This window comes from Nansenia antarctica (assembly GCF_963989245.1).
Source record: "Nansenia antarctica genome assembly, chromosome: 3".
In the NCBI taxonomy this organism is placed as follows: domain Eukaryota; kingdom Metazoa; phylum Chordata; class Actinopteri; order Argentiniformes; family Microstomatidae; genus Nansenia; species Nansenia antarctica.
The window spans coordinates 84560130-84587940 of NC_137688.1; the positions used below are offsets into that span (position 1 = coordinate 84560130).

The 27811-nt window shown below is 43.4% G+C and overlaps 2 protein-coding genes across 2 annotated transcripts; one reads left to right on the top strand and one right to left on the bottom strand.

Moving 5' to 3' along the window:
- Positions 1-787: 787 nt before the first annotated feature.
- LOC308154533 (putative ATP-dependent RNA helicase TDRD12) lies at positions 788-24389 on the bottom strand (the record flags this gene model as incomplete). Its single annotated transcript, XM_080527680.1, has 23 exons — positions 788-1025; positions 1224-1396; positions 1510-1602; positions 2043-2250; positions 2653-2834; positions 3035-3116; positions 3301-3515; positions 4855-4994; positions 5114-5231; positions 5755-5883; positions 8326-8517; positions 9054-9181; positions 9728-9881; positions 10182-10367; positions 11488-11595; positions 11729-11804; positions 11977-12037; positions 12283-12336; positions 18062-18117; positions 20440-20559; positions 21966-22102; positions 23825-23989; positions 24366-24389. The coding sequence occupies 23 exons, from the start codon at positions 24387-24389 to the stop codon at positions 788-790; spliced, it is 3039 nt and encodes a 1012-aa protein (XP_080383806.1).
- Positions 24390-25809: 1420 nt separating this feature from the next.
- LOC308153595 (Fanconi anemia core complex-associated protein 24-like) lies at positions 25810-27414 on the top strand (the record flags this gene model as incomplete). The annotated part of the gene is made up of 4 exons (XM_080526776.1): positions 25810-25912; positions 26647-26786; positions 26912-27067; positions 27172-27414. The coding sequence occupies 4 exons, from the start codon at positions 25810-25812 to the stop codon at positions 27412-27414; spliced, it is 642 nt and encodes a 213-aa protein (XP_080382902.1).
- Positions 27415-27811: the final 397 nt, after the last annotated feature.

Consider the following 27811-nt stretch of genomic DNA (forward strand, 5'->3'; position numbering starts at 1 on the left):
GAATAACTCTGCACTGCACTTTATATACAGCACTATCCATGCACTGTCTGTCCTGTTTTTGCCTGTTTTTGCATTTGTATTGTACTTGTTTCATTCATATATATGTGACAACTGCCAATGAAAAGGGCTACCTGTAGGCAAAATCATTTTTCTGTTTTAAACTACAGATTGTAAGCTTTCAAATGATGCATCATACATTGAAATCGTAAACAAATTGAAGACGAGTATTTGAAAGTTGCTACACCTGAAATCACTAAGCACAGAAAATCCCCATCAAAGATAATGAATCCCCATCAAACAACAAGAAACGAAGTCATTGTGTTATAGATTACACTTATTTAATGAACGTAAAACTGTTCGGAAAAATAACGAGTGGGTACTTCACATCTTCGAGTTGAATGTTAGCTAAAAAAACGAAAATCTGAAAAAAGAAAAAAACAAACTTTCAAGACGAATTTCACGTCTTTCTCATTTCCGAGAGGTGTCTGTTTACATCAAATTGTGACACATATGTGAAAAAAGCATAAATGCACCTTCTGTAATGCCAAAGCAAATTCCTATATGTGTCAAGCATAATGGCAATAAACGTTATCTGAATCTGAATCTCTTTACTTCCACAATAGAAAAACTCTTGACAACTCAAGACAACAGTTTGTGAAGATGAGTAACTTCTGCTCAACATGTTTGGACATTGCTTGTGGTGTCCCCTAGGGGTCAGTGTTGGGCCCAAAACTGTTCATTTTGTATATCAATGATATGCAAAGTATCAACGCTACTGAAGATGGTATTATTTGTAGACAGGGGTGGACTGGGGTGGGTCTGTTAGGGCCTGGGGTGGGTCTGTCAGGGCCTGGGTGGGTGGGTCTGTTAGGGCCTGGGGTAGGTCTGTCAGGGCCTGGGTGGGTGGGTCTGTCAGGACCTCCTGGTGACAGTGCAGGCTCTGATTGGCTGCTCTCATCCGGTGGGTCAGGGTCTCCTCGGCAGCCTGCATCCTGTCCTCCAGAGTCACCTCAGAGCCCTCCGGCCTAACATGACACACACACACACACACACTATTAATGGGGAGCCAGTGAAGTGCTCTCAGCAACTATTGGGGAACTAGGTTGAGATTGAGAACGACAAATCTCTCTATCATATAGAAACGAAATGCCACGGGTCCCCTGACGTGTGAGGAGGTCATTAGGATGTCTGGTGTGTGTGGTGCTGGAAGCCTCATCGCTCACCCCAGGCTGTGAGTGACCTCCCCAGCGCCGGCGGGCACAGTCCCCCGGCAGAGCTCCTTCAGCAGGTCTAGGTGGTGCAGGTTGTTGGTGCCCATCCCTGTGTTCAGGATCTCGGCGTGGACGTTGTACTCTTTTATGGACATCTTCAGGCCTGGCAGACGGGTGGTTCTCACCTACAGACATGCCACACAAGGGTTAGGCTAGGAGTTCAGTTGACTTTGAAATGAAGTAGAGATAACTCTGGGTTATCAAGTTGCTATAGTGCTAAGTGTAATGTAAAGCCTACCATGGGATCCACAAAGACGGTGTTTCCCAGACACAGAACGACCTTGGCTTGGTGATGCAGGCCTTTGATCTTCTGACTGATGGCTCTCGTGACCTGCTCAGAGGAGAGATGGTGAGCCCAGAGCGGGTAAGTTACACCCTTGGAATGTCATTGTATGATGTTCTTCTACAGTACAGCAGGGGTAGCCAATACGGTGCCCGCGGGCACCTGGTCGCCCACAAGGCCAACGCTGGAGAATATAACGATTTTTGCGCGACTGTGCTGGCGCAATGCGAGAGAGTTTTTGCAGGGTGAGATGTCTGCAGATGAAAGTAAGCTGAAACGTTAGCAAATATAATTGTGACAGAGAACGCTGGTTCAAATTGGTCGTTATTATTGTGACTAGAAAGTGTCTGATTATAGTTCCATGGTGTGAATAGTGTCAAAGAACTAGCAAGCTAGCTAGCTGGTCTGCTCATCTCCTTTGCTCATCTCTGTCTCTTTTGTACATAGATTTGCGAATCGTGATACTCGAGTCCTGTGACTGTACTGACCTTGGGGTTCCAGTCCACCTCAGCGTCGACGGGCTTGGCCCGGCACACAACCATCTCCACGGCCTGGGGAGGCAGGCTGTGGAACTGAGCAGGCAGCTGCAGCAGCTGGTGGGTCTTCGTCTCCTGCTCGCGCCCCTCGTCCAGGAACGCCACCGTCACGCTGGAGAACAGACGCCCGGCCGCCTCTGGCACCGAGGTCACCCGCACTCTGACAGAGATGAACGTCAGAGCGGGGAGACGGTTAAGTCTCAGAGGAGCCGCCTCAAAAAAAAAAACTCAAACGGGACTTCTCTCTAATGTCACCCGATTGTTGACATTGAGAACATGATTAGATGCCATGGAGTCGCGTTTTGGCTCTCCATTGTTGTTACTGTTGTTTATATATATATATATATATATTTTTTTTGTAATGCTGCCTACATCCTGGTATTCATGTCTAATCTGAACCAGCTCACCCGATCACCCCAATCGGTAATGTGTATTGTCAATGTTCATGTCTAAAAAATCAATAAAAAGAATTAAGAAAGAAAGAAAGACATTGAGAACATTGTCGTTTCATAGCTGAAATGTTGTATTCATGTTGTGTTGGGTGGGGGGGGGGTTTCCTCACCTATGATAGGCTTCTTCCTCTTGTACTCCATAGAGGCCTCCCTCTAGCACCTCCTTGGCACACAGCTTCTCCTTGGCGTAGTGAGAGACCATCTCTGCAGCCAGGCTCTCGTAACAGTCGTCTTTGTTGCTCACAATGCGGCCATAATAGAGGGAAGCGGTCTTGATGTGCAAGGGCAAAACCTTGGATGACAAACAGGTAAAAAGGGAAATATTGAGTAAGTGTACATACACAGATAGGCATGTTACAGTTAGAGGTTCATCTCATTGTGGAAGATAGACAAGCACCCACTACCACCCATATAATATACTCTGAATGACATTTGGACCATAGTCAAAAAATTTGATGAATCATAAACGATGAATCATAAACTATGATTCACCACTATAGTTCCTGAGTCTTGATGAAGTGGGCGGTCCTGCTTGGGGCTGATGCTATGTCGATAAGGACAAACACTACTGTCCCTGCAACAGAAAGAAAGTCATTAAGCATTACAGAATTCAGTTCCACTTCACCTTTCTTCAGACGCATACCTACGAGCAAAATAGCCGAATCCAGGGTTCAGCTAATTACTGTTGCATGTTAGCAGATCATTAATGTCAAATCAAGTACATTTTAGGTAAATCCGTCCGTATTCTGAACACTGACTTGCAGAAGCCGAAGCTCTTGAGGTAGCTGCAGAAGGGCCTGTCAGTCTTCTGCTCCTCCTTGGCCTGCAGGACCCCCTGGGCGAAGTGGAGCAGCTCGGGGGGCAGTGATGCCTCGGTGCGCTTCAGGTAGCGCAGGACCCCGATGACGTGACGGGCGTTCCTCTCAGACAGCAGCAGGACTGACTTCAGGGGGTGGGATGCACCCTTCTTGTCCTGTTGAAGAAAAGCCTTTGGTGAGGCCAGACAGCAGAGAAAGAATACCCAATACAATCATGGTGCTGGGAAATGGGGCACATTTCTCAGACGTTTGCAAAGCAACAGGTATAATACGCAAATTAAAAGACCTGTGAACTGGGGGGGCGCTAGTGAGTAGTGGATGGAGTAGACGTGCTTTCGAGAGCTCCTCTCCGTTCTGCCCTTATCTATGATAGGCCGTATCAACACGATCAAGATGTTTTTATTTATTTATTTCAGAATCTCCCAATCTTCCTCACTTCAGCATTTTTTAAGAAGTTGGACTCCATTATCTTTCCATTTGTTTGGGGATATAAAGCTCATCGCATATCGAAAGCACATCTGCAAAAGTCGAAAACTGAGGGAGGATTAGGCCTTCCTGTATTTCGTAACTATTTCTGGGCAGCCAACGCTAGGGCTTTGTCTTACTGGCAATGGGGTTTCCCAGGTGAGGCACATCTGTATCCACTGACCATCTGAGGGAAGCCTGGTCCTTAATATCAAGGTGACTGACGACATTTGGAATGAAGGTTTAGCTAGAATCCAATCTTGATCAATTAATGTCAGGTACAAATTGATCCAATTCAAAGACATCCATAGACTCCACTATTCAAAGACATTACACCGAATTTATTCATCGGTTTCTCCACTGTGTGACAGATGCAAAAATGCAGATGGGTCTCTAGCGCATCTTTTCTGGCTCGGTCCTCATTTGCAAAAAATTCTGGTGGTTTTCCAGGGTCTATGGAAGGGACATTCCCCCTGATCCTGAACTGGCACTATTAGGATGTTCAGAGACTGCTTCCAACTATACGCCTGAGGAACGGTCGGAATTAATGACTGGTATTGTTGCTGCTAAGAAAATTATTCTATTGGATTGGAAATCACCTCCACCTCCCTGCTTCCAGAAATGGCTCAACGGATTAATCAGTATCATGCAGATGGAGAGAATACGCTTCTACAACTCTAAAGTTCCCAATAGATATTTGAACATATGGGGTCCAATTATTGACTATCTCAAAGTTTATTCAAATGTTTGATTATATCCTGTAGTGATGCAAGCCTGTGCACTTTTTTATTTTTACTTTTTATTTTGTAATTTTACTCTTTACTTGTACCCTTGTAATACCTGACGATGTTGCATTTTGGGAATTTGCTTTGAACCAAATCATACTAGACATGTATGCCTGGCAGTTTGTTGTTTGTTAGTTTGTTTGTTTGTTTGTCTTGTGTATAAAACAGAAAATAAAAAAATAAAAAAAGACCTGTGAACTCAGTATGCTTGTGAAAGGAGTGGAGGGTAGCTGGTCTGTCCTACCTTGTCAGAGAGGTTCTGGAAGTTGTCAGACATGCAGAACAGACGGCTGCCAAACAGTTTAGGGGAGCTTGGGAAGCCGTAATGCACGACACACGTAGCATCCCTGATGCCCAGGGCCTTCAGACACTCATTGGTGGTGACTGGAATACAGGGGAAATACAGGAATACAGGGGAAATACATGGAGAAATGTGTTGAAAGTTATCAATAATATGAAATTGACAAGATTTAAATGTCAAATAATTTATTTATTTAATTTACCCAGAATGACATGAGTGCCAAGTCCAATGTCCTTCCTCCACTGCTCAATCACAAAGTCAAACTGGTATGTTAAACCCTCATGAGCTTTCAGGGAGAATGCAGATGTGCTGGTCACAGCCTGAATGACAGATTCAAGGAGGGAAGATCAAATAGATAAGTTAAAAGTTAAAAACATGTATTAATGTTTGGTGACAGTGTTATGTAGGAGAAATTGTCCAATCGAGTTATTCTGTGATATTGTTATCATTTTATACTACAGTTGTATGAGTCGAGAAATGTGTTGACCAAATGTGACAATATGAACAATTCAATAAAATACTGATTATATATTTTTTTTAAAACATGTATTAATTAATGACCAACTATTATTTATTTATTTATTATACTTCTACAGTACTTTTTCTCCAAGATAGTGATTTATATTTTGCATGACAAGATACATGTTTACAAAGGTAAATGCTAAACTAAAATGGCACAAACTAATTGTTACAATATTCAGGAGACGTGTAGACATTGGCACAGTGAGCAGACATACGAAATGGCATAACAATCACTGGTCAAATGGCTAAAGAATTAGGCAAAAATCCCAATATAAGGTTGCAAAAATGAAAAAACCCTCTTCACACAGGAGAGTGTTGTACCTTAAAGACATGCTCGACCTCCTCTGCAGAGTTAGCGATAATGAGGGTCTTCTGGACCACCTCAGGGTCGAAGTCTAACGAACCAAGCAGCACTGAGATCTTTGTGCATTCCAGACACAACAGGATCATCTGTGGGGAGAAAGATGAACGGGAAACATAATCTCAAGTGATTGAAAACCGTAAGATTTAACCAGAAATGGCAGATTTTTGGGGGGATCTGTACACCGATTGATTATGCCAAATAAAGTCTGTTTATGACAACACTAGGAGACATGGGGTTTGATAGTTGTACCCAACTGTCTTGTGGAGACCCTCTAGGGCAGGGGTCGGCAATAGGCGGCCCGTGGGCCATTGCTGGCCCGTCACCAATAATATTTGGCCCAGCAGATTATTTAGAGAATCCACCTTTTTTTTTTTCTTTTTTTTTTTTACAATATCGGACCGACAGTCCCACACCGCGCCTATAATGTCCGAATAGAGAATCTACCACCACCTGAATAATGCTTATTGTACTTTTATTCATGTTGAGAGTGAATGACACAGGGACAGACAATCAGGCAGCGGGGTGCACCGAAGCGCACTGACGCTGAACCCCTCATAGTGAATCATAAGCAGGTGGACACGGCGTGGTGCTGAAATAGCCGACATGCGGTGTGTGGTTTGAAAAAAATATATAACATCAGCTCATTAAATCATTCAAACGTAATGTTTACGTATGTGACTGCAACACACATATGAACAGTAACAAAGCAAATTCTGTTTAATTTTCTGAAAAACATTGACAACAAAATCGGCGCAAAAGTGGTGGTAGACCTATGCTCCTGAAACGACAGAGCAAACGCGCTATTAGGGATAATAAGTACAATGAGCCATAAGCCATTCATTCAAAATATACAAAATACAATTAGTTTATTAAATACAATAACGACAGGCTTGGTACTCACTTAATGTGAAGAGTGGCATCTCCCATCGGTCACTATTTGCTTGATATCTGGTGATATTGACGTCACTTTAATCCGCAGGCAGTTTTTTTTATTTTTTATGCATCTATCGATTCCTTCGTGCGTCTTTATCACATTCATTGAGGAAAAGGACGACTCGCATGTATAGAAAGGGAACATTGTGAGCACGGAAGATGTGAGTCTCACAACGGCTTTGCATTGATGAAAGGTAGGATGAACGTATAGTTCGCTGTCCATTCCTGTTTAAATGCCCTGTTTTCACCGTCAACTTTCCTCTTTAGACCTTTGGAGAGTGACATTATGTTTCTCTTGCTAGTTAGCAGGTTAAATGTTTAGCTAACTTCACCCGACACGCAAACAACCAATCCAATAATAAATAATGTGACCTTGTCTGGAGGAGGGGGGAATCATTCAGAATAAAAGTATGTTAAATAATTATTAGAATAAGTTAGGCTGCGATACATCGTCAGTCCACACATTTATTATTCAAAACTATGGAAAAGGGTGAAACTACGTTTCAACGTTGTTGAGAATCACAACACAAACTCACTAGTCAAGCCTAATACTGCAACGAAATGGATTGGACTGCTACCTAGTTAATTATAACACTACTTTACATTGTTAGCAGGCTCACAAAACAAGCTGTGTTAGTTGACTAGCGATGTGTACATTTCTCGAAAGAAAAGTCAAAGCATTAGAACGTGTCACATCTTTTAACAATCAATTACTTAAATTATGTTCGGGCCCGCCATCTAGTGGCAAAAAATTTTTTGGCCCGAGGCCAAACCTAATTGCCGACCCCTGCTCTAGGGTATATACAGGAATCTTGAGGTTCATTTCAATACCTTTCTAAGACTTTTTAAAGACCTTGTCAATATTTTTCCAGACCTCACCGCCACTTCGAGCTGTAACCACTGACAACACCTTTAACTTAACAGTTTTAGTTTACAATAGACTAGACCACTATCATACAACAGAATTTCTGATTGATCCTTGTTTTTTAATAAAACTAATAAATTCACGAACTTTTACTAAAAGTTTTTAGGACTCAAACTCTTTGGACAGAGTCTAATTCAGAAAAATACCTACAAAATTCAAGACCTCATAAAAGTGTGATAAGACTTTTTAATACTTATTAAGGGTCTTGATTTTCCCAAAATTGATTCATCAACTTTTAATACTTTTCAAGACACCGCGGATACCCTGCTCTACCCCCATAACCCTTTGATACCAGGACCCAGTTTGCCTTGCATGAAATTAAACTGTGATTAGGACTTCCCAAGGGATAACACGTCTGACTTTTTTGTACAGGTATAGGCAGTTAATACCCACATGTGTCTTGATTCAGCCTTTGAGCCACAAAAATATTATTTTACATGAAAGCCTAAGCATACATGTGTGATTTATAGTCCTTAACACCTGATGTTGCGCATAGGCAACATTAGCATTTCAAGTTGTTATACCTTTGGAGGGCTTAAAGTGGGAAAAAAGAGCGGTTGTCAATCGATGCGGTTGTCAATCGAAACTAATGCTGTCAATCGATTAATCGATTGACAGCATTAGTTTAAAGACATGGTTGCCTATATGCAACCTCAAGGGTTAAGCTGACCTGGTGCACGTTGGCGTAAAGTGCTGCCTCCTCGGTCACTGTGATGATGATGCAGGGGTTGATCATGTGGTCTGCCAGGAGCCCCACCATCTGGCTGCTCCAGCGTTTGCCCACGGCGATGATCTGCCTGGGGCAGGAAGCCCGCTCGCTTCTGTCGGTCACCTTCTGGAAGTGCTGCAGAATGGTGGCCATCTGAGAAGGGTGAGAAGGAACAATGCAGTCAGAGAACACTCATGGGGAGATGGTGTTGGCAAGGCAAGTTTACTTGTACAGCACATTTCAACAGGGGCAATTCAAAGAACTTCACATATAGCATTAAAAAATACAGAAAAAGGAGGAAAATAAATAGATACACATTTAACAATATAATAAGACAATGAATAAAAATATATAGATAAAAGTGTTATTACTGCAACTGTAATCAAGCGCTGCTTTTTGGTTATCTGGTATTGCCTTCAGACATTTTGAACCTGCTGGTTTCTTTAGACTTCAGTAATAAGCATAAAATGCCCTTCAAAAAGTACATGGAACATCATTTAATTAATTATTATGTTAATTGTAGTTATTGATCAATAGGAAAAATATATCATATATAATGATAACGTTTTTTGGGCATATCGCCCAGCCCTAGTTGACAGACAGTCCTCCACGGCATCAGTCGGTTGTTCCTCTTTAACTTAGTGAACCCCATTCTAAACATCATAAAATCATGTCTCTCTCTCTCTGACCTCGTCTGGGGCCTGTGAGTAGAGAAGATCCACCTCGTCCAGCACCAAGTGACACAGCCGCAGGAACATAAAGCAGTGGAAGGCCATCAGACGCACCAGGCTGAAGGGAGTGGTCACAACCATCTGGCCTGGAGACAGAAGGGTTAGGGAATGAGGGAATGAGGGAATGACATATTCCAAATATCCAACAATATACTTGTCAACTTGGCAATTAATTGCTGGAATTTGGTATTTTTGCTCTAGACCCAGGGTGCCCAATCTTTTTTGAACCAAGATCTACTTTTCAAGTAGCCACACACACACACACACACACACACACACACACACACACACACACACACACACACACACACACACACACACACACACACTTCCCAGCCTGCATAGTAAACGCACAGGGGTTAATTGCCACATGCAAGCGCCCTCCTGACCTTCCTATTGCAAGCCAGCCTCTCTAACCTCTAGGCTACCTCTCTAACCTCTAGGCTACCTGCCTCTCTAACCTCTAGGCTACATGCCTCTCTAACCTCTAGGCTACTGGCCTCTCTAACCTCTAGGCTACAGTCACCCCCACCGCTGCCCCCCCCCCAATGTTGTAATTCAACCCCAAAAAAACATGTTCTTTGACTTCAACTAGAGCAAGTCTAATAGAGCTCCTGTGACAGTAGGCTTACAGTTCTTCTGGATCTTGATCGTCTTGGCTTCGTCCTTCCCTAGTCCCACCAGTGCAATCATGGGGTGAAGGGACTGGGCAGTCTGGCATTCCTCCAGCCGGTCAAACACAGTCTGGGCCTTCTCCCACCCCGGGCACAGGATCACTGTTATGGGCTGGGGGGGGGACACCAGACGACAACAACAACAACACATGGGTATCTTCACTCACCGTCGTTTTACTATGGATTTGTAGTAGTCCAGAAAACCACATCTAAAAATCAGCCTACTGATAGCATGGAAAGTACTGGAGTTGGAACAATATTGTTCTATTGTACACATTTTAGCTAGTTTTAGGCTAGTCTGTTAATAACACAGACACTCCTACATTGACACAATGGAGACAGGCTTGAGCTTCCATCCTCCAGTCTGGTGTGTGTGTGTGTGTGTGTGTGTGTGTGTGTGTGCTGGGCTCACCCCGGTGTGTGAGGAGAGGGTGCTGTAGCTTGAGGACAGCTGCATGTGAGCCAGTAACGGGGGGAGGTAGGTGAGGGGCTCGTCTGCGCTGCGGGAGATGAGGACCGTGTCACAGCCCCGGGCGACTGCTGGCCAGCAATAGCTTTCAGCCACTGACGGCCTAGTGTACTTCTGTCTCACTAGGATCTGGAGAGAACACATGTGACACATTCTAATGCTTTGGTCCTCATGTCGGGATCCGATGTAATGATCGGACTTTTCTTTTGAAAAATGTGAATACATTTCCGCGTTGTTGAAAATCAATGACACACACATGTCGCTAGTCAACGAACACAGCTTGTTTTGTGAGCCTGCTAACAATGTAAAGTAGTGTTATAGTTAACTAGGAGGCAGTGGGGGGGATTACTCACCGGCAATCCATTGCCTTGCAGTATTTTGGCTTGACTAGCGAGTTTGTGTTGTGATTCTCAACAACGTTGAAACGTAGTGTTTCAAAAGAAAAGTCTGAACATTTTGATTGGTTGCCGACATGCGGACCAAATGATCAGACTGTGTCACATATATTATACACATTCGTCACCACAACATCTGACTTAGACAACTGATAATCAATGGATGTGATTTCACATCTTCCAGATCACATGTAGAAACCCTCATTCAATATTTTTATTAATATAACAAATTGTTATGTAGTGTGTGTGTGTGTTTTGTTTGTTTTCTGTGTTTCTCCCAGGTGATTGCCCTTCCTCCCTACCTATCGCCATGGTGACGGCCTGAGTGAGCCGAGTTTTGTGTGTGTGTGTGTTTAAAGTGTTAGCTACAGCTATTGTGTGTTGCTACAGGTTGTAGTGTGTACCGGTGTGGGTAACTTTGACTTTGAGAGTGCGTGTTAGTTTTGTGTTTGGCCATACTTTAAGTTACTTTCTACATTTAACCATGTCTTTTCTACAGTTAACTGCTAACTATATAATTTACTTGTTACATTGCTTATAAATATTCATTTGCTTTCTCCTTTTTTAATAGAATGTAGTTTTTAGTTAAGAGTTTCACGGAAACCTGTTTATTTGACAAATTATACAATAAATCTTGGTTTATTTATATTCTCCTGTCCGCCTCTTGGTCTCGTCTCCCGGTTCTATTCTATTGTTACTCCCCTCATCCCCTGGATACTATTTGGGGACATAACAAAATGTAATATACATTTAACTGACTTCATCTGTATTCCAGGTGCAATTGAGTAATATAATGTTATTTGAACAGTAGATTCAGTCAGGACTATCAGTGCCTGACAGAGAGCAGAACGTACCCTGCGGAAGGTGTCAGTGATGGGAGCGTTGGCCAGACTGGTGCACGGGTCCAGACTGAAGGCAGAGTGCACCACAACGGCGCTCCTGCTGGGATCACTATGGATGACCTGACACGGACAACACGGTCAGTCAATGACGCTTTGACGTAATGGTGCCAAGAAGATGTATTAGGTTATTGCTACCCACACAGCCAGTTGCATGCATTCACACATTCCTAAGATGTTGATCCAAAGTGCTTACGGTGACATCTGATGAATCGACGTCTGGGTTCAGAGGGTCCGGGTTCAGAGGGTCCGGGTTCAGCGACTGCAACAACCTGCAGAGACACAGCGGCAGCTCAGGTCACTGGTATGATTCTCAACGCACTGAAACTCCCACCATAGCCCAATGCCACGGTTATGAATTGTCAGCACATGTGTATTTCAATTTCTAGTGAGCGCAGCATTAAAAGACTCCAAAGAGAGCAGCACAGGGCAGGATGACCATACCGTGCACAGGCTAGCTCGCCCTCAATGGTTGGCTGCTCAGCAAAAGCCTCCTGTGTAAGAGCTCCAGGTGGGTCACTGGGAGTACTGTCATTAGAGAGGTACAACACAGTATAGGAGCCTTTCAAACCAATGACCAACTGAACGACATTGTTAACCACACAGAGAATGTACAAATCACTTTCCTTGGCGTTTAATATGATAAAGTACGATCACATGTTTACAATTGTATTTTTTCAAACAGTAACATGGACTTCCCGCTGAAGACAGACATGTAGTAGAACATCAGACAGAGAAGGACTGGCACACCTTGGTTCAGTGCCCTGCTGTTCAATAGGATCATCAGTTTCACCTCCACCGTTACTGCAAGAACACAGAGATCTGGACTGTTACAACAGGTCATCATCACATGTCAATAGAATACAGTGTCATTTTAAAATTATTATTAAGTATTGGAAAGAGGAAGTATTTTGTCTTCTTTTAGCTCTATACTTCTAGCTATATACTCCAACTATTTGGATTTTAAAATCTAACAGTTACTTAGGGGTGGTAGTAGTAGCAGTTGTTGTGTAACGTGCATTCATACCATCCTGCTGTTTCATCTACGGTCTGCTGGGTTGCACCAACCAGCTCCTCTTCATCTTTAGCCCCAGAGATCCCATGAACATCATCTTCTTCATTCTCTTCCTCAAGATCAGTCTAAACATCAAAACATCCACAGTACTTAAAGGGACGGTTCGGCCTATTTTCATGCTCAGGTGAAATATCATCTTGTTGTCCTCAAAAGCCAGTAGTGAAAGATTCTACTTTGCTACCGCAGCACAGGCTAACAGTTACACTAGGGCCACACTGGCTACCTCTACCTCAGCAGCGCTACCTCTACCTCAGCAGCGCTACCTCTACCTCAGCAGGACTACCTCTACCTCTACCTCAGCAGGGCTACCTCTACCTCAGCAGGGCTACCTCTACCTCTACCTCAGCAGGGCTACCTCTACCTCTACCTCAGCAGGGCTACCTCTACCTCAGCAGCGCTACCTCTACCTCAGCAGTGCTACCTCTACCTCAGCAGGACTACCTCTACCTCAGCAGGGCTACCTCTACCTCAGCAGGACCACCTCTACCTCAGCAGCTCTACCTCTACCTCAGCAGGACTACCTCTACCTCAGCAGGGCTACCTCTACCTCAGCAGGGCTACCTCTACCTCAGCAGGACTACCTCTACCTCAGCAGGGCTACCTCTACCTCAGCAGGACTACCTCTACCTCAGCAGGACTACCTCTACCTCTACCTCAGCAGGACTACCTCTACCTCAGCAGGACTACCTCTACCTCTACCTCAGCAGCGCTACCTCTACCTCAGCAGTAGGGCTGTTACGATTATTCGACGTCGTCGACGTCACCGACTACGTCAATACGTCGGTTAGCGTAATATACGTCGGTTAGTCGCATTTTTTTTTTTTTTTGCCTTTATTTTACCAGGCGAGACAATTAAGTGTATGAGTGAAAATGGATAGCTACTAGCTAATGTTACACAAGCAATGTAGCTCACCACAGTTCGTATGTCTTGTCTTCTGGTGTTAGTAAAGTTAGCTATGTAGCTGGCTAGCTACGGTAGCCTATTGTCATTGTGGTGCGAGCACCTACTGTACGTTATCTAGCTCGTAGCTCGCATGCTACGTTAGCATCAATTTAGCTAATCATAACATAGCAGCGAGAGTAACGTTAGCTAGCTATGTGTTGTGGTGATGGACAGACTTCTAAATGGCCATGTTGGCATTCAAGTTGGCTAAACATAGCAGTGAGGTGGAGACAAAAAAGTTTTTTTTTTTTTTTTTTTTTTTTTACAGTACAAACATTTTCGTTAGACTTATCGATAAATTAGTCGTTAGACCAATCGAATAATCGATAAAATAATCGCTAGATTAATCGTTAGAAAAATAGTCGTTTGGGACAGCACTACTCAGCAGCGCTACCTCTACCTCAGCAGGGCTACCTCTACCTCAGCAGGACTACCTCTACCTCTACCTCAGCAGTGCTACCTCTACCTCAGCAGGGCTACCTCTACCTCAGCAGCGCTACCTCTACCTCAGCAGGACTACCTCTACCTCAGCAGGACTACCTCTACCTCAGCAGGACTACCTCTACCTCAGCAGGACTACCTCTACCTCAGCAGGGCTACCTCTACCTCAGCAGTGCTACCTCTACCTCAGCAGGGCTACCTCTACCTCAGCAGGACTACCTCTACCTCAGCAGGACTACCTCTATCTCAGCAGGACTACCTCTACCTCAGCAGGGCTACCTCTACCTCAGCAGGGCTACCTCTACCTCTACCTCAGCAGGACTACCTCTACCTCAGCAGGGCTACCTCTACCTCAGCAGGACTACCTCTACCTCAGCAGGGCTACCTCTACCTCAGCAGGGCTACCTCTACCTCTACCTCAGCAGTGCTACCTCTACCTCAGCAGGGCTACCTCTACCTCAGCAGGGCTACCTCTACCTCTACCTCAGCAGGGCTACCTCTACCTCAGCAGGGCTACCTCTACCTCAGCAGGACTACCTCTACCTCAGCAGGGCTACCTCTACCTCAGCAGGACTACCTCTACCTCAGCAGGACTACCTCTACCTCAGCAGGACTACCTCTACCTCAGCAGGGCTACCTCTACCTCAGCAGGGCTACCTCTACCTCAGCAGGACTACCTCTACCTCAGCAGGACTACCTCTACCTCAGCAGGGCTACCTCTACCTCAGCAGGACTACCTCTACCTCAGCAGGACTACCTCTACCTCAGCAGGACTACCTCTACCAAGCAGGGCTACCTCTACCTCAGCAGGGCTACCTCTACCTCAGCAGGGCTACCTCTACCTCAGCAGGACTACCTCTACCTCAGCAGGGCTACCTCTACCTCAGCAGGGCTACCTCTACCTCAGCAGGACTACCTCTACCTCAGCAGGGCTACCTCTACCTCTACCTCAGCAGGACTACCTCTACCTCAGCAGGGCTACCTCTACCTCAGCAGCTCTACCTCTACCTCAGCAGGACTACCTCTACCTCAGCAGGGCTACCTCTACCTCAGCAGGACTACCTCTACCTCAGCAGGACTACCTCTACCTCAGCAGGACTACCTCTACCTCAGCAGGGCTACCTCTACCTCAGCAGGGCTACCTCTACCTCAGCAGGGCTACCTCTACCTCTACCTCAGCAGGGCTACCTCTACCTCTACCTCAGCAGGACTACCTCTACCTCAGCGCAGGACTACCTCTACCTCAGCAGACTACCTCTACCTCAGCAGGGCTACCTCTACCTCAGCAGGGCTACCTCTACCTCAGCAGGGCTACCTCTACCTCAGCAGCGCTACCTCTACCTCAGCAGGACTACCTCTACCTCTACCTCAGCAGGACTACCTCTACCTCAGCAGGACTACCTCTACCTCAGCAGGACTACCTCTACCTCAGCAGGGCTACCTCTACCTCAGCAGGGCTACCTCTACCTCAGCAGGACTACCTCTACCTCAGCAGGGCTACCTCTACCTCAGCAGGACTACCTCTACCTCAGCAGGACTACCTCTACCTCAGCAGGACTACCTCTACCTCAGCAGGACTACCTCTACCTCAGCAGGACTACCTCTACCTCAGCAGGGCTACCTCTACCTCAGCAGGACTACCTCTACCTCAGCAGGACTACCTCTACCTCAGCAGGACTACCTCTACCTCAGCAGGACTACCTCTACCTCAGCAGGGCTACCTCTACCTCAGCAGAGCTACCTCTACCTCAGCAGGGCTACCTCTACCTCAGCAGGACTACCTCTACCTCAGCAGGGCTACCTCTACCTCAGCAGGGCTACCTCTACCTCAGCAGCGCGTGTGTCGCGGAGCTGCTGCGGCTCTCACTCGTGCGGTATCTTTCTACATTGAGTTTGCCTTTCTGAAAAGTGAAGACAGTCATCTATGAGCAATATCTGCCGATACTAGGGATGCACCGAAGGTTCGGCCACCGAATGTATTCGGCCGAATAATAGCAATAACAATGCTTCATTATCAGACCATGACAGAATAACGGTGCGCTAACCTGTATGCAACCTGTGCTCCTACCCTGCCAGTCTGCACTGATATAGGACAACAGTGCAACAACTTCGCGGCTGAACTTCTTGTTGTGACATTTTTGTTTATCCCGCCCCTTTGTCACTTTGGTTTCTTGGAAACAAAACATGCCCCCCACCCCCAAACCCTACTGTTAGCAGATAGAAAAACAAGCTCACTTTGCTGACAAATGAAGCGTATTTAGTGATCGTAAAACAGTTGCTTGTTATATCGCGTGGGTACTTCAAGTTGCGTATTATGAAAAACTAAAATCACATTTTGTTCAAAAGAAAGCTATGTTTAGGATTCACAAGGTTTCACAGTTGACAACTGGTTGCACCTTTCATCAGCTGCCATCACATATGGACCTAACTGTATACTTCCTGGATTTGGATGATGAATCACCAATATGTAGGAATGAGACATTAGGGGATGTGAAATATACTGCAAGTTTAGAAAACTAAAAACAGCCACACTCACATTAGGAACCGGCCTTTGAGCACTCGAAGCAGGATTCAGAAACGTCAGGAATCTGTTAAGAAAAAGTAGGAATTAACTTGACTCTCTTTGGAGCTATTACAAAACTAAAAGTCAATATCTTACCTGACCCGATTCAGATTTTTTAACAAGTCTGCCACCAGAGAAGTTTCTGTGTCCTGTGTGTCCTCTCTCAACCCACACATGTTTAAACAATTCAGATCTAATTACATCATGCTGCATATAATGCAGCCATATTTCTGAGTTTATTCTCAAAACGATGTAAAACATTTGTACCCCTCGTCACTGTCAAGCTCTGGATGGTGCGCCTCCTTTTGGTTAATTCCGCCTCCCTCAGAGAGCTTTCTGACCTTTCCTTGGCCCTTAAATAAAACCACAAAGAACATTTAAATTAATTGGGGAAATTCAATTGCAAATCACAGTAATCTCTCCTAGACGTTGATATGGGCAGTGACACTGACCTGTGATGCTCCATTGGAAGTCTGCAATGCCACTTGCCCTGATGTTATTACCGGTCTCTGATTGGTCACTGAAGAAATCAATATAGAGGGCTTTTTTAATAAGTGGTACCATCAAAATCTACCCCTTTCAAAATACATGCATTAGCATTGTGGAAAAGGGGAAAATAATAATAATAATAATAATAATAATAATAATAATAATAATAATAATAATAATGGTGCATTCACCTTTAGTGACAGCAGGGTGCCTGGGTGAGACCAGGGGTGACAGTGATCGTATGGTGCAGCCATTTGTGGCCAGGAAACTCTCCGTGTCAGAGTAGATGTCACAAGTCAGGATGGCAGGGGATCGATCCACAACACCATTCTGTGCAGGGGAATGACTCTTCCCGCTTGGGAAACATGCAAACCTCTTGGTGACTAGATCGTCATTTACACAGATCTGGGAGAGGGAGAGTGGGAGAATTAGCTTCTATGACTAACGTTAAACAAATGTACATTAGAAATTATGCACACTTCACTACTTTTTTTCTCTTTTTGCAAATCCACATTTCCGCACCAACGCACCTTCACGTTTCTTATGGTCAGGTAGAGCACAATGAAAGTGGAATCAGCTTGTGTTTCACGCAACACTGCCTCCATCTGGTTGGATGCTTCAGGTAAACAATTGAACAGACAATATAGTTATTTTTCAGAGTGGGGCAGTCCCACTCATATTTTTCATTTTATTGGACAGATATAGTGAAGACAGACAGGAAAGTAGGAGAAGAAGGGTGAGAGGGCATGTCAGCAGGGCATGGGCCGGATTCGAACCCACGCCGACATGGGGATATGTGTGCACTGTACACCATGGAGCTAGACCACTGGACCACCCCAGGCCACACAGACAATATAGTTAGTGCTGATTTGGGGCTGATATGAGAATCTCAACACTGAAGTTGTATAAGACTATCGATCAACAAAGATGTTAAAATCACGCTTCTCATCTTACAATGACACAGAATTATCTTTACAATGCTACAGAATTATCTTGCAATGATACAACATTAGTTTACCTTGTAAGAGGTTGTGCAGATAGCGCGTAGCAGAGCTGTCCCATTGATTTGACGGTCTAGAATGAAAACGTAAGCTCTCAAGGATCAGTAATAACCACACAATTCAAATCTAATAGCACTATAGCAATTACAGTGATTTAAGACCATTATCAACCCTTACACTAGTTCAGTAGTTAGTTAACCCTTAAACTAGTTCAGTAGTTAGTCAAGCCTTACACTAGTTCAGTAGTTAGACAACCCTGACACTAGTTCAGCAGTTAGTTAACCCTTACACTAGTTCAGTAGTTAGTCAAGCCTTACACTAGTTCAGTAGTTAATCAACCCTTACACTAGTTCAGTAGTTAGTCAACCCATACACTAGTTCAGTAGTTAGTCAACCCTTACACTAGTTCAGTAGTTAGTCAACCCATACACTAGTTCAGTAGTTAGTCAACCAATACACTAGTTCAGTAGTTAGTCAACCCATACACTAGTTCAGTAGTTAGTCAACCCTTACACTAGTTCAGTAGTTAATCAACCCATACACTAGTTCAGTAGTTAGTCAACCCTTACACTAGTTCAGTAGTTAGTCAACCCTTACACTAGTTCAGTAGTTAATCAACCCATACACTAGTTCAGTAGTTAGTCAACCCTTACACTAGTTCAGTAGTTAGTCAACCCATACACTAGTTCAGTAGTTAGTCAAGCCTTACACTAGTTCAGTAGTTAATCAACCCATACACTAGTTCAGTAGTTAGTCAACCCTTACACTAGTTCAGTAGTTAGTCAACCCATACACTAGTTCAGTAGTTAGACAACCCTGACACTAGTTCAGCAGTTAGTTAACCCTTACACTAGTTCAGTAGTTAGTCAAGCCTTACACTAGTTCAGTAGTTAGTCAAGCCTTACACTAGTTCAGTAGTTAGTCAACCCTTACACTAGTTTAGTAGTTAGTCAACCCTTACACTAGTTCAGTAGTTAGTCAACCCATACACTAGTTCAGTAGTTAATCAACCCATACACTAGTTCAGTAGTTAGTCAACCCTTACACTAGTTCAGTAGTTAGTCAACCCATACACTAGTTCAGTAGTTAGTCAACCCTTACACTAGTTCAGTAGTTAGTCATAGTCAACCCATACACTAGTTCAGTAGTTAGTCAACCCATACACTAGTTTAATAGTTAGTCAAGCCTTACACTAGTTCAGTTGTTAATCAACCCATACACTAGTTCAGTAGTTAGTCAACCCTTACACTAGTTCAGTAGTTAGTCAAGCCTTACACTAGTTCAGTTGTTAATCAACCCATACACTAGTTCAGTAGTTAGTCAACCCTTACACTAGTTCAGTAGTTAGTCAACCCTTACACTAGTTCAGTAGTTAGTCAAGCCTTACACTAGTTCAGTTGTTAATCAACCCATACACTAGTTCAGTAGTTAGTCAACCCTTACACTAGTTCAGTAGTTAGTCAACCCTTACACTAGTTCAGTAGTTAGTCAACCCTTACACTAGTTCAGTAGTTAGTCAACCCTTACACTAGTTCAGTAGTTAGTCAACCCATACACTAGTTCAGTAGTTAGTCAACACTTACACTAGTTCAGTAGTTAGTCAACACTTACACTAGTTCAGCAGTTAGTCAAGCCTTACACTAGTTCAGTAGTTAGTCAACCCTGACACTAGTTCAGTAGTTAGTCAAGCCTTACACTAGTTCAGTAGTTAGACAACCCTGACACTAGTTCAGCAGTTAGTTAACCCATACACTAGTTCAGTAGTTAGTCAACCCTTACACTAGTTCAGTAGTTAGACAACCCTTACACTAGTTCAGTAGTTAGTCAACCCTTACACTAGTTCAGTAGTTAGTCAACCCTTACACTAGTTCAGTAGTTAGTCAACCCATACACTAGTTCAGTAGTTAGTCAACCCTTACACTAGTTCAGTAGTTAGTCAACCCTTACACTAGTTCAGTAGTTAATCAACCCATAAACTAGTTCAGTAGTTAGTCAACCCTTACACTAGTTCAGTAGTTAGTCAACCCATACACTAGTTCAATAGTTAGACAACCCTGACACTAGTTCAGCAGTTAGTTAACCCTTACACTAGTTCAGTAGTTAGTCAAGCCTTACACTAGTTCAGTAGTTAGTCAAGCCTTACACTAGTTCAGTAGTTAGTCAAGCCTTACACTAGTTCAGTAGTTAATCAACCCATACACTAGTTCAGTAGTTAGTCAACCCTTACACTAGTTCAGTAGTTAGTCAACCCTTACACTAGTTCAGTAGTTAGACAACCCTGACACTAGTTCAGCAGTTAGTCAACCCTTGCACTAGTTCAGTAGTTAGTCAAGCCTTACACTAGTTCAGTAGTTAGTCAAGCCTTACACTAGTTCAGTAGTTAGTCAACCCTTACACTAGTTCAACTTTCTCTTTGCAGATGGACACCTGGAGCCTCACAGGTTGGATACCAGCCAGCTGGAACTTCCTGACCCAGAAGGGCAGCTGCAGAAACTTCTCCAACGGGGCTCGGACCCTGGAGAAAGAAATATAAGGGTTCTTTGGAGACAATTACAATGTCATAATCATTATATATTTAGGGATGTACTGATTAATATGGGCAGCAATCGGTATTGGCCGATAATGGTTAGGAAATTGATCAGCCGAATGCTTTGACATGGCTGATTATTCAAACCGATATTGCGATATCTAACCTGGCATGATCATTTGATTAGGAATATTTTCTTAATGTCTGTGCGTGATCAATTCACCGAAGGAATATACTGTCTAGGACAATAGATCCTAATAAACACTGGTGGCTGATTGTTGTAACTAAAAACCAGCGTGAATTCTCTCTGAAAGGTTTTGGAAATCACAAGACCGTAAACCCAGACATTCTGTTCCTCTGAATGAGCCTTGTACGTGGTCAAAAGGGTGAGTTTCTGAAATTCAATGGATGCAAAATGCTCATAGGTCCAGAGATGCCAGACACACACACACACACACAAACTCAGGGATTACTGAAAGGCAGTAATCTGCTCCTGCCCATTAACAAACCTATTTGTAACAAATCATTTGATCCGTTTTAATCTCATGTTTGTTTTTTTGAGTGAGTGAGTGATTATAACAGCCAGCTGGGATGAATTTGGGCAACGCATGCTGTAAACTGAGATTATGTTAAGATTAGACAGTGAAGGCCTATCTGAAGCTTCTCTCTCCGGAGGTCTATCCAACTCTGATGGCTTGTCAGACCTAATGCGCCTACTCTTGCAACGGTTGTTCAGCCAAGTTACCCATAATGACCTAAGATCAGTTTTGCCCTTTCCTACATAATGATTACCCTATGGTAAACTGACTCTAGATCAGAGCCCCGTTTCACCACCTGAACCCGAAGCGTTGCAGAGTGCAGTGTCACTGGTCTTAGGTCAATGTCAGGCGCCGGCTAAAAGCCAACAATGTAAATGTAACAAATAATCGGTATGGGTATTGGCCGATTGTGTTATGAATAATCGGTAAAGGCCCTGAATTTTCATACTAGTGCATCCCTACTTACATTACACAGGGTTCCCTCACCTTCTGAAACATCAAATTCAAGCACCTTTCAATGACTTTCAAGACTCAATTCCTTCAAATTCAAGGGCCCACCACAGCATAGTTTGAGACAGATCTAGATGAGAATTTATATAATAGGAATGACCATGAACAGTTCTCAAATCTAACTAATTAACCGCAGCAACTAGTATGGTTGTTTTATTCCCTTCTACATGTTACCTATATTTTTGGGGGGGGGAGAGAGAGAGAGAGAGAGAGAATAAGGCCTTGATTTTTTTTCTCTCAAATTCACAAACTTTCAAGGATTTCAAGGACCCGTGGGAACCCTGATTACAGTAACGCATTGTTATTCTAGTTCTGTATCGTTTCAGTAGCAGAGTCGAGACATACTCATCTGAGCAGACGACGGTGTGTTCTCCGTGGTCGACCAGGAAGCACATGGCCTGACCGCCAACGGTACCCAGGAAGAGGGACTCCACGATGGCTCTGCACCAGTTCTTCAGGCCAGAGACGTACACCACACACACCTGGGGGAGCAACACAGTAGACCCACCTTCTCCATCTCATGTAGGAAGAGCTGTGGTCATTCTTAGGGATGGGAATCGAGAACCTGAATCTGTTCTTTCTTTTATCGATGCCGGCATTTTTTTCTGACGGTTGCCAGACGCGGCAAACTCTGTGGTGTAGTATCCGGCGTAGATATAGAAACGTAGATACCTCATCGGACACTGCTGTATGTAGCCGCTATGCGTCTGACTGTCTATCGTCGTGCACGAGGCATCTACTGTGTGTAATATCTATGGTACCCGAAGTAGGGCTGGGCAAACGATCAACATTTCTTTTTCGATAATCACAAGAATTAACGATCAATTATCGATTAATTGATAAGCTTTTTTTTTATTAAAAAAAAAGAACTAGGGCAGAAATAACAAGCATGTTTTCCTTGGGGAAAAAACTTAATATCTGAGATATTGAATTTGGGGTTTTCATAAGCTGTAAGCCATAATCATCAAATGTATAACAAATAAAGGCTTTAAATATCTCGCTTTGCATGTAATGAGTCTATATAATATCTAAGTTTAACCCTTTAAGTTGAATTATTGAAATAAATGAACTTTTGCACGATATTCAATTTTTTTGAGTTGCACCTGTATATCTTTTATGCAGCAGTGGTGTGCAGCTTGCTACCTTTTGCCTATTTTTGCTGTGTTTATTTGAGGTACAGAGATGCATCTCTTTATTGTGTGTTTTGTTGTGATTACGTTAGTGTGTTTTCTTGTTATGATTTGATTATCGTTGACAGCTGTGCAACCCCACGGAATCAGAGGCTCGTCGAGCACAGACCAGAAAGGTGTTGGTAGTGAAAACTCAGCCATCCTCTTCGCCAATGTTATATTTCAGAGGCATGAAAGAATTGAGGTCCACACCGTTCTGTGGTGTGTTTGTAGTTTTAGTGACTTCGCAAACACCAAAACACAGTGTCTTACATAACAGTCGCATGCTCAATAACCTAAATAAGCCACTCTCCATGGAAAACGAGCTTTGATTGAATTAATATTATTTATTTATTTTGTTTGCAATAATGCAAAGCGGTTCCAAGACATAATAAGGTCATTTTTGTTTCTTTTTTTCCAGCCTAGTAATAAATAAATAATATGTGTTATTTAATTCACTATTTGTATTCTTGAATTCATATTTCTTTAGACTACACCAGATTAATGTTATTTATGTGTTAATTAAAAACACAAATTCATTTTTTTCTTCTTTTTTTTATATCGGTATTGGCAGTATATCGACAGATATTGCTCATAGATGATCGGTGGCAAAAAAAAAACGGTATCAGGGCATCCCTAGTATCAATAACATATTATCAATCACCATCCCTATTCACCTCCACATTCAAGTCATGCATGGGCTAAAACAGTGGTTCTCAAACCTCTCCTCGGGCTCCCCAGCCGCTCCACATATTTGATCCATTCCACCACCAGCACACCTGATTCAACTAATCAAGTACAAACCAGAATTGCTTTGTACTTGATTAGTTTAATCAGGTGTGCTGGTGGTGGAACGGACCAAATATGTGGAGCGGCTGGGGGTCCCCGAGGAGAGGCTTGAGAACCACTGAGCTAAGCCATGTAGAAATGCAGGCATACTTTTACTAGAAACTACAAAATGTGTTTCTTATACCATGAAAATGTCTCCAGAACAGGTAGATGGAGAATGTGTGCACAACAGTTCACAGTCATTACCTGCCCTTCGTGTATAGATGAAGGCTTTATCTTCTGCACATCCTGGTTGACATCATGATAGAAGAGGTTCATCTTCACCTGCAGGTCTTCATACGCTTTTGGACTCTCTGGTTCGATCCCTGGTCCCTTCACGATCCGGCCCCAGAGACAGAACGGATTCTCAGCCTTCGATAGAGAGCATGTCAAGTCAACTATACAGGTTAGGTCTCAAAGATGCAAGGTAACAACAATATGGTATGGGGGAGGCGGTAGCCTAGTGGTTAGAGAGGCCGGCTAGCAATCGGAAGGTCACTGGTTCGATCCCCGCCTCATGAGGGAGCTGCATGTGCTCTTGAGCAAGGCACTTAACCCCTAATTGCTCCAGGGGAGCCGACTATTGCTGACCCTGTGCCTAGAGCAAAAAATACCAAATTCCAACAATTGATTGACAAGTTGATTGCATGGCAAATAAAACATTCATTCTTCTTCTAACAAGGTCAGAACTTGAACTGACATCAGCCACTATTAATACTACACATTTATGCAATGATGAAATAATTACCTTCAGAATGGATATGTCAAGCATGGTTCAACCCTCCAACAGCGTGGCCAACTGCAAGTTAAAACAAAGAACATCGCACGTGGCTGTATGACATATCATTGCAACTTGCTTTATCTATGAGCTAGCTTCCACAACACAGCAACAAACTCAGCTTGGTGTGTTCTTTAAATCCATAAGCTATATAATAATGGTTAAAATAGTTAGTTATAGTCGTGCATTTGATGATTTTGCTCAATAAAATAAGCACCTGCGTTTAGCCTGCTTAGCTAATGACTTCACGAGAAACGCAGTCTGGTCATAAACTCATATGGTAAACGGAGATTTTCTTGGCTAATTATAATTTCAGCTAGCAGATATTCGCTTGCACATGCCTTTGAATCGTGATAGCTTAGCAATTTCACTAGTTTTGTACCTTCTTAAAGTTCGCTGAGCAAGAAGTCCAACGCACCTCACGCAGACCTGACTGGCACCTGCAGACCTGACTGGATCACCTGCAATGTGATTGGTCAATCACAGACCTGACTGGATCACCTGCAATGTGATTGGTCAATCACAGACCTGACTGGCACCTGCAATGTGATTGGTCAATCACAGACCTGACTGGCACCTGCAATGTGATTGGTCAATCACAGACCTGACTGGAACACCTGCAATGTGATTGGTCAATCACAGCGAGCTTGCTACTTGCTGTAGCTAACCCGTCGCCACTGCTTCCCTGTCGACCCTTGTATGCATTTCGTACCTGTTTTAGTTGAAGTGTAAGTAGAAGTGTATATGGATTCGTTTCGGTAGATAATAATAACCTATAATTAGATTCAGTTATTTAGTTCTTCTGTTCGTCTGTTTCATCAGTTGATTCGTAATTCAGTTCTTCCATTATGTCTGTCTGTCCATTCATACTTTTGTTATTTCTTTCTTCCGTTGGTCTGTCCGCCCGTTTCGTTCATTCGTTCCTAATTCTGTTATTTAGTTCTTCTGTTCATTCGTACTTCAGTTATTCAGTTTGTCTATTAGTTTGTTCCGAATTCTGTTATTTTGTTCTTTCGTTTGTTCGCAATTCAGTTAGCCTGTCCGCCTGATTCTTCTGTTCGTTCGTACTTTAGTTTAGTTATTTCTTTCTTACGTTCGTCTGTCTGATTGCCATCCGTTCGTTTCTTCTGTTTGATCCTGCTTCCGTTATTTAGTTCTTCCGTTAATCTGTCCGTTTCTTCTGATCATTCGTACTTAATTAGTTATTCTGTACATTCGTAAGTTATTTAGTTCTTCCATTTTGTTCGTTCCTAATTCAGTTATTTAGTTTGTCTGTTTGTCTGTCCACCCATTTCTTCTGTTCGGTTGTACTTCAATTATTTAGTTTTTCTGTCCGTTCGTTCATCTGTCTTTGTCGTCCAGGTAGAATCAACCAACGGAATTCCCAGGAAACTCGTCCTGTTCGTGATTCCAAATGGAGACAAAAAGGGCAGTGCTTGTCAACGCCGTCCCCCCTTATGGACACATCATTGCCAATGAGAAGTGGAGGGGCTCAGTACTCGTGCAAAGTTTGAAGGGTAAGTTAAACTCGCTAGTTAAACTAATCAACAACCTTAGTCAAAACAAACAGCCACGTGATACGACTGCATGGTAACTTGCCTTCTCAACTCACCCATCAACTTTGAACTGTTGATGTTCAATCAATTGATTCTCAATAGGCTAGGTGCACGATCTCCCTACTTCCTGAAAGGCAACTGGTATGAACATATCCTGTCTCACTCTATTGGTTTAATTGATTAATCAGCTGTGCACTGTGTGTTCCAACAGTTTACCGCACAGCTGATTAATCAATTAAACCAATAGAGTGAGACAGGATATGTTCATCCCAGTTGCCTTTCAGGAAGTAGGGATATCGTGCACCTAGCCTATTGACATCTGGTTAAATAAAATAAATACAACTTCCCCCAGCAGTTCGGAGTAACGCAGGACCAACCAATCAAGGTGATGAAAAACATCTCAAATGATCATGTCCTTTTGATCAGAGTTAAACTGATGAGTGAGTCGGGAAGGTTGTCTGACTCGGTGGTAAAGTGCCATGGAGTCGGATAAGACAACAACTGTCTGATCTGTGGGTAGACAACACTACTCATTTGTTGAAGCACTTTTTTTTAGCCTTTACATTTTTTGGGGGGGGAGGACACAAATGACCCTGACAACACAAACGATAGAATAAGCCTTTATGGCGTAGCATGTATTGCAGGCTAAACTTCTTCCTATAGAATTGTACCTTTCATTGACTTTTTGACTCTAGGAAGTGTGAAAATCATCTTCGAGAACGAGCTCGGCGTGGTTGACTTTCATCTGTCCAATAAAAGCTGCATCCTGTACGTCTCTGAGTGTGACATTGTGGCTGGAAATAACTACAAAAGAACACTTGTTCGGTTTAGAAATGTAAGTTTAAATTCAATGTTGTGTTGTCTACTACTACTATTCTAAAGGTTTGTTTACACTCAGACTGCTTTTCATTAGTGGTGTTCTTATTGTGCCTCTCTCATGTCTCTTGCCCTGTTCTGAAGGCCAACAGCAGTCTCCAGGGGATCGTGTTAGTGGAGAAGACCAGAATCACTGAGCAGTACTTCCCTGCCATGCAGAAGTTTGTGGTGTTTGAACTCGGTCTGACACTGCTACCTGTTGGCAGTCAAACAGAAGCCTCCCAACTCATTTCTCAGATAGTAAGTCATACTTTTTAAACAAGTAAAGAGTAATAATCAATGACTTTCAGTGGCTGAATAATTGGTGATTTTGGTTACTTCCCCGCGGGTGTTTTTTTCTGCAGGTGCATGGAGAGAGTAAAGAGAACCCGTTCCGCAGGAAGAGTGTGTCTCGCTTGTTGGACCCTGTGGTCCTGGCCCTGGTGCAGCAGATCCCGGGGGTGGGGAAGGTCAAAGCCCTGGCTCTGCTCCAGACCTTCTCCACCGTCCACCAGCTGTGCAACGCCGGGACCCATGAACTAGAGCCCCTGGTGGGCCAGGCCGCAGCCCAGCACATCCACGACTTCTTCCACAATCCGTTGGTTTGATTTTACGGTACAGCCGAGTGTCAATGCTGTTAAAGAGGACCCAAAAGTTGGGAGTTGTTGAAGGTCTGAAAGGAATAGCGATTGTGATGATTAAAATGTTACATTACAACAAGCTGTGTTTAAGTTCTTCCTAAATATATATGCCGTTTAGCTGGTTCTTTTTGGCTAAACTGTTCTCACGTAAATTACTTTTTCCTTGTAAAGGAAATATATGTATTGTGTTGTTCAATGAAAAGTCTAAGCAATAAACTTTATTTCACACAATTTAAAGACCGCTCTTATCAGTTTGAATAGTTTTATATTTAAGTTGTGAAATGTCATGGGGCTGCAAACTACCTGCCGTATGATGATTAAAATGTTACATTACAACAAGCTGTGTTTAAGTTCTTCCTAAATA